The sequence below is a fragment of the Macaca thibetana genome, chromosome 12, assembly GCF_024542745.1.
Source record: "Macaca thibetana thibetana isolate TM-01 chromosome 12, ASM2454274v1, whole genome shotgun sequence".
Taxonomy (NCBI): Eukaryota; Metazoa; Chordata; class Mammalia; order Primates; family Cercopithecidae; genus Macaca; species Macaca thibetana.
The window spans coordinates 4,875,119-4,891,518 of NC_065589.1; the positions used below are offsets into that span (position 1 = coordinate 4,875,119).

At 45.3% G+C, this 16,400-nt stretch overlaps 1 protein-coding gene across 24 annotated transcripts in view; it reads right to left on the minus strand.

The window, feature by feature from the left end:
- LRRFIP1 (LRR binding FLII interacting protein 1) overlaps positions 1 to 16,400 on the minus strand; it is a 168,891-nt gene that overhangs the window by 24,847 nt on the left and 127,644 nt on the right. For 10 of the 24 annotated variants that reach the window (XM_050751642.1, XM_050751641.1, XM_050751640.1 and 7 more), the window contains 8 exons: positions 14,098 to 14,133; positions 13,178 to 13,303; positions 11,230 to 11,301; positions 9,023 to 9,193; positions 6,323 to 6,415; positions 4,972 to 5,064; positions 3,687 to 3,779; positions 2,298 to 2,439 (listed from right to left, as the gene is read on the minus strand). In XM_050751642.1, the coding sequence (XP_050607599.1) occupies positions 2,298 to 2,439; positions 3,687 to 3,779; positions 4,972 to 5,064; positions 6,323 to 6,415; positions 9,023 to 9,193; positions 11,230 to 11,301; positions 13,178 to 13,303; positions 14,098 to 14,133 (826 nt within the window). The remainder of the gene's footprint in view (positions 1 to 2,297; positions 2,440 to 3,686; positions 3,780 to 4,971; positions 5,065 to 6,322; positions 6,416 to 9,022; positions 9,194 to 11,229; positions 11,302 to 13,177; positions 13,304 to 14,097; positions 14,134 to 16,400) is intronic. The other 14 variants (XM_050751645.1, XM_050751644.1, XM_050751647.1 and 11 more) reach the window with 3 other exon arrangements.

The window sequence follows — 16,400 nt, forward strand, 5'->3', positions numbered from 1 at the left end:
ATTAGAATGTAAATACATGTTCTAAATCCCACCCACCCCTATTCCTAAAGAGAGTCATCAAAGAGTCATGAGAAACAAGCCTTTGCCAGTTCTGTGCGGCAAAGCAGCAGTTGCATTAGTAAATTTTGGGTCAGTGAGGGCCACTGCCACCACATCAAAGGCCAGAGTGGCTGCTGGTGCCATCTTGTGTGGACAGATTTTTAAAGGTGAAGTTAAGTTTTGACAAATAGAAAGAACTCTGGATCAGGCAGCCAAACAATCCACAATGATGGGTTTAGGAACGCACTGAAGGTGCAATTCCCCACTCTCACTTCTCAACACACAACTTGACAACTTGTATTTTTGCAGCTGTCAAACTGCACTGCATGTCACACAGCCCTAAAAGCAACTTGCAAGTAATTTTTTCAAAGAATATTCAGTGCACTTTTAGAAATGCAGCCTCAAGGTCAATCTCAAGGAAGATGCTTTTGAAATAGCTCATATGAAAAGAAATCTAGCTTCTGCCACTCAACCATTGTCTTCCTGAGAAAACACCCTGTGTCCGTGCCCTGATACCTCTGCTCCATTCCCTAAGGGACTAGGGAGAGAGGACCAGCAGGAGGCAAATGTTGAAAGATCAAGACGACCACTAAATTAAATAAATTATTCATCGTCTAAAGAACATCAAACTGTTTTGGAATTTTTGGATTCTCCAAACAAAACCGCAGCAGATTAGATATAGTACTATGTTACTGAAAGTCAAAGCTAGATAATTTTATAGCCCAGTGGTCTCCATAGTGGGGTGCCCGTATCCCAGGGAAAATGGAGGAAATATTAGGAATTCTATTTAGAGTTTTACTCTAAAACTTCTTTGCATATGTTTTTATATGCTTTATAATGTACATTTTATACTAATGAAATAGTATACATATATAGATTTAAAATAAACATATATATTGGAAAGTTCCTACAATTATTTACCGAAGGAATGTGTGATCAAAAGTCATTTGAAGGCCACTTTCAAAACTGACATTTCTGGTTCTTTAAACATCTCACAATGGTCATCAAAGATTTAGTAACAGCAGCATAATCAAATTCCTAGCTGTTTGGGTAGCTCATATAAAGGTATGATGGAAATTAATTTATTTATCTTTTTTCAACAATTATATACATATCTAGAGATGGAATCTTGCTATGCTGCCAGGCTGGCCTGGAATTCCTGGTCTCAAATGATCCTCCAGTCTTGGCACCTGCAGCATTGGGATTAGAAGTGTGAGCCGCTGCACTTGGCCACAACTTTTTTACACAATTGAAAAGAGCTGTGTTTCTTTAATAGTCATAAAGATAATGAATGAGGTATCTCCCTGGAATACAAGTCCTGAGAAGATGGGGCCTGGAGGTGTCTACGTTTCCATAAATAAAAAGAAGTAAGATGAAAGTTTCTAAATTAAAACGAAAAGTCATGGACCCTGACCTTATTCCAGCCTCCTTGTGAAACACTGGAATGCAGAGGGTGACCAGTGACAGATGAGGCCTCACTTGCATGCTGCAACTTCAGGTTGCACGCCAGAATCTGAAGGTTCCTCCCAAAGCCAACTCTTAGGACAAATTATGACAAATCAGGTCATTGAAAAGATACTCCTCTAATCTACTGGATTCCCCAGTTTTATATTCTTTCAGAAGCAAACACATGGCATACAAAGGAGGATCTCCTCTGACAAAGTGGGCATACTCAGACTCTCAGCACGGCTACACCCCTACCACGGCCGCCCGCCCGCCTCGAGCGTGGCTTGAAAACGGCAACACAGATGGACCTGCTGTCCACAGGCACCCCGTGCCCTCAAAACGCTGAATGCTTTCCAGGATGTCGAGGTTGGCTTGCAAATATGGCCAACTTACTGACTTGACAGCCTCGACTATTCTGATCTTTTGATAATTCTGTCACAGAATCAGTTTAAAAAGCCACACTTTATATGTACAGATATATATGTGTCTGAGGAAAACCAAATAGTACTCTCCACATTGTTACTTAATTTTGAGACCACTTTCCTTGCCTTCACAGTCTTGCTTGGTAGCTTTGAGCAGCAAAAGAAAAGATATACTTGAGCCACTGATGGTGCACGACACAGAGATGCATGCCAGACAACACGTGGATGACCACACCGGTGGTAAGGAAATTACCATGAAGTGATGAAACAAATGGCATGCCGGTGACTGTTAACCCAGCAGTGACAGTGGCTCCAACCCCAACAGCGCATGGAGGGTGAACCAATGCTGAGTGGAAAGGCGGAAGAAGCCGAAGGAAAGCAAATACTTACCTAGGGTCCCATCCCCTGTCGACTTGAGGGCATTTAACTCTTCTTTCGTCATCTTGGTAGGACCTTGGTATCCAACATTATTGAGAGTGTCAGAAGTCTCTCCATTGGTAGCTATTTCTGAATTTAGGATTATTCCGTGTTTCTGGGAACAAAAATAGGCTCATCGTAATATTTACTCAGTGATATTAGGTTAAACTCTGCTTTAATACAACTAACAAAAAGGAAAAGAAAACCATTTTTTCCTGAAGTACAGGGTAACTCCACAGAGACAGAGAACTGCTAGGGTGCAGCGCTCGTAAATATTCGGTCAACACACACAAATCTGGGATATCGTCCTCTAAAGGCTACTTCTTTCTCAGATGTTCCAATCCATGCCTTCCTTTGCTGGTGACAAGCTACTTCCACCAGGCATCCTTTTCAACTACAGGTAGTGGCCTGTGGGCTGCCCCCAAGTGAAGTGGAGCGGTAGGCAAGTCACTGTCATGCAACCTTTCATTTTAAAACCCTGGTTGCATTCTTTAAAAAGCAGAGCCAGATAAAGAAAGAAATATATCCATGTTCTGAAAGGGGCATATGAAACTTACGTTAAAGAAGGAATTAAGAGGTGGCTAGAACGTTCAGTATATTCAAAAGAAACAGAATTCACTGAAAACAGGGGCACTTCGCAACTGCAGACATCACTCACCCACGCCCTCCTGCCGCCCGCGTCTCTCTCCCTTGTGTGTGAGGAACTCCCCTGTACTGATCGCCTCTTTGAGGAGCAGAATTACGAATCTTAGCTCTAAGCCTGTACCTGGCTGGCTCACTGCTCTGGCTTTGACCCTGGAGGCCAAGCAGCAGATGGTGACAGTTCAGGAAACCCCCACCCAGAGTGCTGTCATTGGCACTTCACCTGTGTCAAGCAGCCCATGAAGACGCCTTAGCATGGCCCACAAAGGACAGGGAACCTTCTTCCACCTGTAATCTAGTAGGTCTCAAAGTCTAATTAGCGGGATCCTTGCTCAAACCACTTACCCAAGTCACTGTTCATCTAGAGAAGTCCTTAAATTGGGGGTTTTAATATAAAGAGGCAAATTAATTCTCTAAGTCTGAGTAATATCCTGGAGAATTTACTAATGAGTATGAGAAAAATTTAGATAATATATCAAAAAATTCTTGCGTTCAAGATCAGCTATGTTTATTAACATCAAAAGACCTTGGGCACCACCCACTGAATCTACATTTATTTTACATCTCATCGGTGTCAGTTAACCCAAGATATGAATTATTAACAGAACTAAGCTCAATGACATAAAATTAATTATGTACACACATATTCACAGAATCCCAAAATTTGCTGTTGTCACTTGGATTTTTTTTTTTTTATAAAACTGTACTTTGGCTTCATACCTTTAATTCCTCTTTCAGCATGACTACTTCTTCTCTAAGATCATCCCGTTCACTCCTTACGGAATCAAAGAACTCTTTCTGCCTCTCTAACGCCTGAGTGTGCAGCAGAGCCAAGAGAAAGAAGATTTGCAGAGACGAGCAAGTTACTTCAGAAGCGGGAACCAGAGGCGGCTTCTACCATCTAAAACACTAGTGGACTCTAGACGTTAAAGAGACTCTGCCTAAAGATACTAACAAAATCCAAGTATTAAGCTTTTCACTTAGTATATATAATCCAAGAAATGTTACTGTTCATACTCCATGAAAGACATGCGCATTCTGAAGCACACAAACACAGCACGGGGTCCCAGAGGTTACTATATTTGCATCACTTTCTAGCTTTGTCTGCGTGTTCACAGCTGCGTTAGAGTTAAGCAAAGTCTCCACTTGAATGAGGGATCAATAAAGAAAAAGGATTGCTTAAGCACCTCCCAGAACAGCTGTTGCAGCCATTTAGACTATTTTTACACATTGATTCTTGGTATCCATCGTCTCAGATAAACAAAGTGGTCCTAAAGTGTGCATGCGTGCATACACATACACACAATCCTAAGTGCTGATGAGCACGACAGTGGAAACACGGTGTGGCTTGTTGAGTCCATGTGCCGACAGTTTGTACAAGTATCTCGATGTCTTTATCAGAGCTGGGTGTATGAATCACTATTTTGGGGAAACCATTTGTCGTTATGAATCACAACAGTTACTTTGTGGGGTTCTGTTCCCCCTATTCTTCAATTCTAAGTGTAGAACTGCCTCTTCTCTTCTTGTGGAGGGAGAAGGGTATGTGGAGGCCCTCCCTGGGGAAGATTTCAAGGTGGGGATATCTGCCAGGTGGTGCTTAGATTTTTTTCTCAAAGCACCGCCAGGCAGTTAATCCCAAGAAGTCTGGCCTTGCACACATCAGACCTCCCCGGAGCGCCCTCCTCACTCCAGGTGTTTCACCAACCACTGGCCCGGCCCACCCACGGGGCAGGCAGACAGCACGGCTACGCATTCACAAGACCCTGCGTGGACGGACCATGTCACATTCCAAGTTCATATCAATTTGGATAAGTTAGTGTATTCACTACTTAATAAAATTAAATAAATTAATACAACTTTGTGTCATGTGGGAGTTGCATGCATACTCAGACAAGCGGTTTTGCAAACTAAAGACTCTGAAAAAACTCTATTTGCTAAGCGAAAAAACTCTATTTGCTAAGCAGGCTGCCCATTTGAGTACATTTTCAAGACTTGAGAATCCTACCCCTATCTTTTTGTCTTTCCACTCTATTGTTTCCTGAAGATCAGAAATCTCCCTGATAGCACTCGCCTGTTTCTGCTGTAGCTGTCGGATTTCCTGAGGAAAGGAACAGATAGAAAGCAGATAAAGGGTTAAAGAGGAAGAAAACCCCAGCCCAAGAGATAACCTGAGAGCTGGGACAGTGAGTGAGGCCGCAAGCACCCTTTTACCTCAACAACCCTGAATTCATCGTCGGCATTCTAAGATTTTTCTCCTTGTCCTACTCCTGGCTTCAAGTGCAGGAAGAAAACCTGCTTTGGGTGAAATTCTCACTTCAGGGCAGCAGTTAAAGAATAAGTCAAAAAATTAAAAACCAACCCTGTATTAGTTTCTTATTGCCATTGTAATGAATCACCATAAATTCAGCAGCTTAAAACACAAATTTATTCTCTTGTAATTCTAGAGGTCAGAAATCCAAAATGAGTCTTATGGGCTAAAAATCAAGCCTTTCTAGAGGCTCTAGTGAGAATCTGTTTCCCTGCCTTTTCCAGCTTCTAAGACTGAGTTACTGTCCTTGGCTCATGGCCCCTTTCTTGCATCACTCCAACCTCAGCTTCCTGTGTCACATCCTCTACTTCTGCTTTTGACTTGCCTTCCTCTTAGAAGGACCCTTGTTCCATCAAATAATCCAGGAGAATCCCTTCTCTCAAGGTCTCTAATCACAACTGCAGGGGCCCTTGAACCATGTAAGGTATCATATTTACAATTTCCAGGGATTTGGATGTGGGCGACTTTGGGGGACCATTATTCTGTCCACCACACCTCCGAAAACAAATACAAGATCACCAAAGAATAGGAATGTCCACCAACGAGAGGGACTGTTTTGTAAGTCTAGGAATGGAGAGTTAGCCTAAACTCTCAGTTTTAAGAAAACTGAAAACTTTAGTAATTGCCATGAATGAACGGTGTCCCTCTAAATTCATCTGTTAAAGCCCTAATGCCCAATGTGGCTGTATTTGGAGATAGGGTCTTTAAGAAGTAATTAAGGTTAAATGAGGTCATAAGAGTGGGGTCCTGATCAAATAGCATTAGTGTCCTTATATGAAGAGACATCAGAGAGATTGCTTTTTCTCCACCATTTGAGGAAGGATACAGCAAGAAGGTGGCTGTCTGCAGGCCAGGAAGAGAGGCCTCACCGGAACCCAACCTTGATCTTGGACTCCCAGCCTCCAGAATTGTGAGAAAATTAATTTCTGTTGTTTAAGCCATGCTGTGTATGGTATTTCATTACTGCAGCCTAAGCTAAGATAGTCATGGTCTGACAAAATGCTCCAAAGGGAAAAAAGGAAAGGAAAAGCAGGAGAATGCTACCTACCTCGAGCATTTCCTCTCTTTGCTTCAGGGCCTCCTTGACTTCCGCAAACTGAAATTGCAGTATACTGTGGGCGTGTTTTTCCCTTTCAAATTCCTGTAAAGGAGAAAAACAGCACTGAAGCAGTGGAATCCCATGTTTCTGGCATGCCAGTTCAGGTTCTCACGATTGATAGTTTCTCTGGAACAAATCACCTGCTCCTAGGTCATCACAATCTTCAAGGTCTTTTATTTGGTTTTTTATTTATATATATATTTTGAGAGGGAGTCTCACTCTGTCACCCAGGCTGGAGTGCAGTGTTGCGATCTCAGTTCACTGCAAGCTCCGCCTCCCAGGTTCAAGTGATTTTCCTGCCTCAGCCTCCCAAGTAGCTGGGATTACAGGCGCCCACCCCCAGGCCTGGCTAATTTTTGTATTTTTGGTAGAGACAGGGTTTCACCATGTTGGTCAAACTGGTCTCAAACGCCTGACCTCAAGCGATCCACCTGCCCCAGCCTCCCAAACTGTTGGGATTATAGACATGAGCCACTGCGCCTGGACTTCATGGCCTTTGAAACAACACGAACAGATTCCTCTGGACTTTACAGATGATGCCTGATGACTTACTGTCAAATTAACCTGATGAGTTGATACAATCAACAAGGATTTCCTGATTTCTTATCTACAGTGAAGCAAGAGCCAAGGAAGGGCCCCCCCAGGGAGCCTGATGCCTTCCACAGCACTGCAAGGACTTACCATAAAATGGCCCCTGCTGAAATATGACAAGGAAGACTCTTTGGGATAAAAAGGAGATAAATATGGCCTACTTAAGCATCTCTCATGAACATCTGGTGGCCAGCTCTGTGCTTCGGGGGGCTGCCCCTTAAGGGACAAAACAGGATAGTTTGGGGGAGCAAGTGAAGAGCCTGCAAAACCTAGCTGCTCCTCAGGCCCCGCCTCCCCTCCTGAGGCTCAGCCCAGGAAGCTGGCAGCTCGGCTCTGCTGTTTTCCTGCCCGGTCACAGCAGCGCCTTCCCTGGTGATGGCCTGGGACCCAACTCACTTTGCTGACAGCTAACAGGCCGGCAGGACGCCCCTTCCCTAGACCTGTCAGGCGGGTGATCTGAGATGGGATCTGGCCTGAGCTTCTGCTCACCCTAGCACTTCTGTTCACCCACTTCCTTTAGCTTGGGGTGGCTGGTGCCCTCCTGGTTATGACAAGGGCCCTCCTGTGGGGCTTTGCATAGCCCCTGTGTCCATCTCGGGACAGCATTCTAGCACCATCCAACTTCTCTGGAGTGAGACTCGAGAGTTCTCAGTCCACTGAATGATGCCTAACGACAGCATTCCAGGAGGAGTGCAAATGCATTACAGGCCCCCACCCGAGGGGGGTTGGGATGTGCTCTCCACTCCTCTGTTCCCACATGACATCAGTCTTGTGAAAAGCTTCTCCCCTCTTTCAGAGTTCAGCTATCAGGAACTCTGGGGTAAAATCTTCAGCTTCCAACTCAATTCTATAGCAGTCAAAGAAGCAGGCCTGAGGGTTATCAAGGGTACCTCGGTTTTAACCCTTCGGATTTAGAGGATATCAGCCAGTTAAAAACAACAACAACAACACCACCCACACATTACATTTTCTGTTTCTCTCAGAATCTCCGAAAAATTGGACAATTCCTAAAAATATGAAAAAAGTATTCCTTGCTTTCTATCTAAAGAACATCCGAGCCCAGCCTTCATGGAATCAGTCCGCTGTCATTACTTATCTTAACACGTGACTCATGCTTGAGACTCACGCTAGAAATTATATCTGATATCAGCTATCAACAAACTAGTTCCAGTGGTTCTTACTGAAAGCTCAAATAAGACTGTCTTTCTCTGAGCTTGATGATATATTTAATTCTTCAGTGGAGTAACTGTGTCTTTTCCCAATCATTAGGAAATAATACAATTTTCTTAAAATCTTTGATACTCATAACTATTTCTCTATGGTGTTAAGAGAGAATAAAATAAAAATCAGAAAATACATATTAACAGGAAAATCCTGAGGCATCTGATCGCACCTTATTTGAGCATGGTGGCTCTTTCATAGGTGTGTTTTTTCACAGTTTGATTTTAGCTTACATGTTCTCCTAGAAAAACTGTCTCTAGTTTACATGTTGAAATTATATGTATCAATATTTCAAATCACTGGGCAAAGAGTATGGTACTTTTATTCTCAGATGTTTGGATTTCCTGGATAACTGGAGAGCCATTGTTTAAAAATACAAAAATACATAATGTAAATTATACATTATATATACATACATACACATGATTATATATCCACACATACATATAAACACACACACACACACGCACACACACACACACACACACACACACACACCCCTACCACTCCCTTTTTTTTTTTTTTTTTGAGACAGGGTCTTCTCTGTTGCCCAAGCTGGACTGCAGTGGTGTCAACACAGCTCATCACAGCCTCAACCTTCTGGACTCAAGTGATCCTCCCACCTCAGCCTCCCAAGCAGCTGGGACTACAGGCATGTGCCACCTGGCTAATTGTTTTAATTTTTTTAGAAATGATGTCTCGCCATGTTGCCCAGGCTGGTCTCGAACTCTTGGGCTCAAGTAATCCTCCCACCTTGGCCTCCCGAAGTACTGGGATTACAGGCATGGGCCACAGCATCCAGCCTATCCTAATATTCTGCATCATACTAATGCTTACTTTGTTTTTCTCTTCGTACTGCCGCCTAGATTCAGCCAGCTGTTCTTCAAGCTCCAGCAACATATCTTTTAGGGTATCAACCTGGTACATGAAGTTCGTCTTTTCATTGTCTAGCTGAGCATTGGAAACCATAGCCTTCTTATATTTCTCTTCAACTTCTGCTAGAGAGTCCTGTGGAAAGCAGGTCATATTTTTGAAATTGCAATAAAAAAAATCAAAACAAAGAATCATTCAGTATTCAGTTAAAAAAAACCCTCAGTCCTAAACTTAGACTATATTTCTTAGAGCAAATGGATCAGAGGAAGAAACACATGGCAACTTCAAATGCATGGAAATTCCCCTTTTCAATTTGGTCAAATTCTCATTGCTCAGAAAGTTCGCTAGTAAAAGCAATGTACACACTCATTAGAACAAACGAGACACCAGTATGGAAAGGGATGTTGTCACAGAGGCAGCAGAGTCTCTGGCTCCACTCAGTAGCTGGGGAATCCTCCCAGCATGGTGTCTTAGGGCTGGATGTCAGGCTGTTCAACAGATTTCTGAAGAATCACTAGAGGCATGTGACCAGCCCCTGTGAAAGAGCCAGTGTGTGATGGCTGAGATAATTACTCAGGGCCACGAGCCACAGTGACCGCCAACCAGCCCTACTCTGGCTGATGAATCAGGAAAGGAGCAGTAGTGATTTCAGATTTTTGACTCATAGGAAAATGGCATGCAGATCTCACTGGGCAGGTCCTGGAAAGACATCATTCCCTTTGAAGGACGGTCCAGAGAAAGAGGCCTGTAAAATATGCATGGCAATGCCCTCACTTGCCTCACACCCTTGCAGGTCCCCAACATGAGGCGGCTAAGGCGATTCCAGAACAGAGAGAGCAGAACCGTCAGGGCGCATATGTGCAGAGCTAGAGGCAGAGGCAGGAGCTGCCTGTTCAGGTGCAGCAGAGGCTACGAGGGGGCTGGAGGGACCAGTGCTGGTCTAGCTCTGCACCTCCACACCAGGACAGCTGTTTCAGGTGGGACCAGTGGGTCTCTGGTTGCTTCAGTGGCTCCCCACCAGCTTTTTTTTTTTTTTTGAGACAATGTCTCACTCTGTCACCCAGGCTGGAGTGCAGTGGCACAATCTCGGCTCACTGCAGCCTCCACCTCCCGGGTTCAAGTGATTCTCCTGACTCAGCCTCCCAAGTAGCTGGGATTACAGGTGTGCGCCACCACACCCAGCTAATTTTTATATTTTTAGTAGAAACGGGGTTTTACCATATTGGCCAGGCTGGTCTCAAACTCCTGACCTCAGGTGATGCACCCGCCTCGGCCTCCCAAAGTGTGGAATTACAGGCGTGAGCCACTGCACCTGGCCAAGGGGCTCCCTTTTTCGCATGAATTGAAAGCCAGAGTCTTATTTTTCCCCCTTTCAGGAAAGGTGACAGATATGAAGATAATGAATTAGTCATGACTGATGTCACCTCCTCTGTCTGGTGCCCTTTGATATTAAATTCAGACGATCTCTCAGGTACTTTCTAGGGGGCTGAAAAGGGAGTAACAGATTTGCCACCTACTTCCAGATCCACAATCTGCTGCTGCCTAATGAAGACAGTCACTGAGTGCTCACCTTACTGTCAAGGAACAGGGCAACCACATCTCCTGGCTGGTGCAATGAAGTCACTGCACACTCTAAAAGCAGTGTGCACATGCTCCAAGAAAGCCAATGCCACAGTCAGTCTTTACTTCAATTAGCAGCATTTTACAGGACGCAAATAACTGGGATGTTTCAAAAGTGTGGCATGTGAGGATGGCCTTATTAGTAGACATCAGATATTTTGAGAAGCAAATCAACCTAAGCATTTTTGTATACAGCTACTACAAAAAGTGAAGAAAACCAAACCTTCTTCAAGTGTCTGGTACACGCCTATGGGAAATAAGAAACTGGTTTGAAGCCTGGGGGAAGGATGGTGAGTACGAGACATGCGTCAGGGAGTATGTTAGTGACCTTTTCTACTGGGGAGTTACATTTTCAAGTCTTGGTTCAAACAACGCATTTGGGAAAATGGTGAGTGTACACCCATGCCGGCATTCCTGCCATTGTGAGTTCTTCTACAACCTGGAGCCTCTTTACAGTAAGCATGCACTTTGAATTTCTTCTTTAGGATTTTGGTTTTTTTTTAAGTGAAGTTGGGTTAATATGGTGAGACCACACTTCTGTGAATTGGTACCTTCATCTCTTTCAACCCCTGCATGTATTTGCCTTCTACATCCTGAATCTGGTCCTTTAACTCGTTGAGTTCCTGGGGGAAATGGCAGAAAAGGCAGACGATGTCAAGGGAAAACAGGTGACTCCCTAAATCTTTCATACTTCGGGGTACTTTCTACTTGGGTAGTCTGAGCACCCAATTTTCTTTTTTATTAAGTGTTAAAGGAAAATAAACTTCAATATTTAAAGATTAAAGTTCAGGTGTATCCCACATGATATTTTTACATGATTTTATGCAATCCTGGTGTATCTCATATGATTTTACACAGTTTAAAAAACAGGCAAAATAGAGCTTCTGAAAATGGTACAGGTTATTTCAACTCCTATTTAGTAATTCATTCAAGCACTTGGAGTTCCTACTCTGCAAGATACAGTGAGATGCTAGAGGCAGAAATCAGCAACACTTTTCCCCTGCATTTATGGAGCTCCAAGTCTCTACTTTGCCAAATTATTGGTGCCTGGAACAGCACCTGGCATGAGCCAGCCTCTCAGTAAGTGCCTGAACAAATGAACGGCATGCACAACCTAAGGACAGAGAAACATCAGGACTGCCACCAAGTCTGCTGTAGAAAGGGGAACAACAGGCCAGGCACAGTGGCTCACGCCTGGAATCCCAGCACTTTGGGAGGTTGAGGTGGGTGGATCACCTGAGGTCAGGAGTTCAAGACCAGCCTGGCTAACATGGCGAAACCTCATCTCCACTAAAAATACAAAAATTAGCTGGGTATGGTGGCAGGCGCCTGTAATCCCAGCTACTCAGGAGGCTGAGGCTGGAGAATCGCTTGAACCCAGGAAGTGGAGGTTGCAGTCAGCCGAGAGTGTGCCACTGTACTCCAGCCTAGACGACAACAGCGAAACTCTGTCTCAAAAAAAAAAAAAAAAAAAAAAAAAAAAGAAAAGAAAAGAAAAGAAAAAGGAAAAAAATGGAAAGCAATGAGGAGCTGCAGGTGGCCCAGGGGTGGCATATGGGAAACGGCTCTTCTGGTTTTGTAAACTTATAAAACATAGGTGTTGGAAGCACCTTCAAGGTGACCCCGGCCAACCTCTGGTGGATGCTTAAATCCCTATCTGTCCTCCCTGGCAAATGGCCATGCAGCTGCTCAGACATCCCCAGTGGGAGCTGCTTCTCTTTTAAACTTAGTTTAAAGCACTAGAAAATTCAGAAACAGAGTCAATTCTGGCTCCTTTCAGCTGCTTCTGTCTTGGTTCTGCTCCCTGGAGGACACAGGTCTAGTCACCTCACCTTCCCTTCCAGTCTTCAGGTTTTCAGATGCACTGTCCCTAGTTACTTTAACAAATAGCACCATGTTTCTCTCTAACACATGGAATGCTACCAAATGCCTGGCACTGTCCTGGGTGCTGAGGATAGAGCAGAGAATAATACCTACACTACAGCGGGAGAGAAGAAATCATTAAAATACAAAGATGAGGTCTACTAAAGGCATATTACAAAGAGAAAGGAAAGGGCATGTTCTAGGCCGAAGGGGAACATACTTAGCGGGGAAGGTTGTGTGAAAGTAGGTAAAGCCATATGGTGTCCAAACATGTGGACTGAATGTCTACGCAGACCAAGCACACAGAGACAACAAGCACACAGAGACGACCAAGCGCATCAACACAACGTGCCTAGTGCTCTCACTAAGGTATGCCCTGGGTGCTGAGAGGCGCAGGGGGCCGGCACACAGTCCGCCCTGCTGTGGGGTCAGTGAGCAGGATCAGATTCCTGCAGGAGACACTATGTGAGCTGGGTCTTGATGTTAGGAGAACACCATATTTTAGGGGAGGTGAGGGAGATAGGACCAAGAAGAAAGATCCAGAACTTTATGAATTAAGTCTTTTTTTTTTTTAATCTAAAGACTGATTTTTACAAAAGGTTCTCTCAAGTCGTGAGTAAGAAGAAAGCATCTCACCTTGATTTCCCTGATGGACGCCTCGGTGTCGATGGAGATGGAGGTGTCTCCGCTGCCTCTCCGAGAGGAAGTCCCACCCAGAGAGGCCAGCGTGGCTGCAGACAGGCCTGGCATGTTACGAGACCCCTGGAACGTTGAGAGGATCAGATGCTGACATGGGTGTCCCCACCCAAATCTCATCTGGAGTTACAATCCCCATAATCCCCACAGGGTGAGGGAGGGACCTGGTGGGAGGTGACTGGTTCACGGGGGCAGTTTCCCCCATGCTGTTCTCACACTAGTGAGTGGGCTCTCAGGAGATCTGACGGTTTTGAAAGTGTTCACGACAGTTCCTCCTGCAAATGTTCTCTCTCCTGTGGCCTTGTGAAGAAGGTGCCTGCTTCTCTTTTCACCATGATTGTAAGTTTCCTGAGGTCTCCCCAGCCATGCGGAACTGGGAGTCAATTAAAGCTCTTTTCTTTGTCAATTACCCAGTCTTAGGAAAGTTCTTTATGGCAGTGTGAGAACGGACTAACCCAGATGCGATTTTAGACAAAACCAAAACTGCATGTAAATCTAACATCACAGGACTGTTACTTTAATTCCATTTCCAAATTGGAAGCTCTTCATGGACTTATGCTAAGCTATAAGGAGAGGATCATTTCCAGGCACCTCCTGGATGCTCTGTGGTCAGCTGGATTAACCCTAAACTCCATGGTGGGGCCCATCATAAACGCCTCCCTGCTCTGCAGGGTCTAACGCACACTGGACAGGACTCCCGGTGGCCTACCTACAGGGAGGTGATGCCAGGTTAGGTGGGCCGCTTTCTAGTCCATTCCCTCACTGGAGAACATCTTTATTAAAAAGACCAAGCAACATATTTTCTTATCAATTTCATCCACAACTTTCGGGACCCTCTAGGTTTATGAACGATTCCTTACCTTCTCAGTAAAATCTTTTTCTGGTCTGTCTTCTACCTGTAGAGGAAAATGCACAACATATTAAATACTTTAAAAGCGTTAAATGGATAACATGAAGATAGGGGCTAATGATTAAAAACACACACACACACACACACACACACACACACACACACACACACACACACACACACAAAAACATTCGCTTCCTTCGTAATTTAGAAGCAGAAAAGTGGGATCCTCCAAATTTGGCTTTTCCCACTTCTCCTACTTGGACGTCTGTGAGGCCCCTTCTTCTCCTGTGCTCATTTGGACGTCCCTGAGGACCCTCTTCTCCTGTCCTCAGGTAGGAGTCTCACTGGGACCCACAGCAGGCTGTGGAACTACAAGTGGGGGTGCAAATGAGGAATGGACCCTGGAGATGGCCCTGCACCATGAGGATGTCTCGGGACAAGAGGCAGAGGCTGGTAGTGGGTTACTTCTTTCTTGGCTCAGGACCCAACAAAAGACAGGCTTATTTTTTTCTCTTTCCTTTTTTTTTTTTTTTTTTGTGGGACTCAGGGTGGGGAAGGGTTGTTTAAACAAATATTAATTACCTGGAGTGCTGCTTTTTTTTTTTTTTTTTTTTTTTTGCACATTGAATGTTCTTATCATAAACCCACTGGGAAAGTTACCAGGATTGAGTTTGTCTCCAAACTCTCTGGGAAAAGCTGTCAACTAATCACGTTTTCCCCATCATGTCTTCAACCCAGCTTCCTGTAGCTCAGAACTTTTTCACTTTGGTTGTCAGAAAATCAGCCAAAGACATTCCCGGCAACTGCAGACCATATGCTTGATTCAGCAGATCTGAGCGGTGACCTGGGACTCTGCAGTTACCCTTGTGAGCTCACACAGAGATAATTCAGAATGAAGCTTGAGAAATCCTGATGGAGAGCTGCCAAGGCCACGGCTCACCAACACTTGATCTGCACAGACGCTGGTGCCAGGGACCAGCAGCTCAGTACAGGGGTACAGGTGCTATGGTCAGGGTGCCAGAGAGATGGTGACCTCCAAATGACCACTTTCCATCTATGGCCCGAGTCCACGCTGGACCAGATGCCCCTGCCCTCACCATCCGGCCCCACCAGGAAGGCTCACTACCTACCACCTTCCCTCCTGCAAACTCCTTGTACCTTCAACTTCTCTTCCAAGGACACCTGGAGCAGCACTAAAACAACATAACCAGGTGTCACAGCTGGTCAGCCAGTTAAGGGATCAAATGGAATCCCACAAAATACTCGGTTAATCCAAAAGAAAGCAAAATCGAAGACCAGTGCTTAGCTCAGGGTAGCCATGTTCAAGGGTCTCCTACTCAACAGATCCAAGCTAAGCCCTGCGGCCTGGCTCCCAAAGCCATCACACGGTCTCACCCACCCACCCTACACCCGGGTCTTCAAAAATAAACTTTCTACTCTCATTGAACCAGTCTCCTGTGTCCCAAGAGCAGGAGCGGAAATGGGGGCAGAGAGGCCACATCTTTCAGGCCAGTAGGATGCAGCCAGGGGCAGGCTGGCCTCTCTCCCCTCTTTGCTAAATAAGCCCTTTGGGCAGGGTGGTGGTGGGGTGGTCCCTCTGCCCACTTAGCCACAGCTGCTAAGGACCCACCCAAGGCCCTGTTTAAGACCATGTGTTCATGGGAGCTGTCCACAATCCCAGGGGCTTACAGCCCTCCTCCCTGATGTCCATTCTCACGCTGGGTGCGGCCTAGCTATATATACTGCAGTGAAGACGGCTCTCTCCAGCTGTGGCCCACACCACCTGCATTTGCTGACGTGTCAAAATGCACACCTAGAGTTATTTTTTCAGATGTGCATGCCACATCAGCCTAACTGTGTACTTGGAGGCACCAAGGCAGACTCTGATCAGATGGGCACCAAGGGAAACTCCGGTCAGATGAGTACCAAGGCAGACTCTGATCAGACGGGTACCAAGACAGACTCTGATCAGACGGGTACCAAGGCAGACTCTGATCAGACGGGTACAAGACAGACTCTGATCAGACGGGTACAAGGCAGACTCTGATCAGACGGGTACCAAGGCAGACTCTGATCAGACGGGTACCAAGGCAGACTCTGATCAGACGGGTACCAAGGCAGACTCTGATCAGACGGGTACAAGGCAGACTCTGATCAGACGGGTACCAAGGCAGACTCTGATCAGACGGGTACAAGGCAGACTCTGATCAGACGGGTACAAGACAGACTCTGATCAGACGGGTACCAAGGCAGACTCTGATCAGACGGGTACCAAGGCAGACTCTGATCAGACGGGTACAAGACAGACTC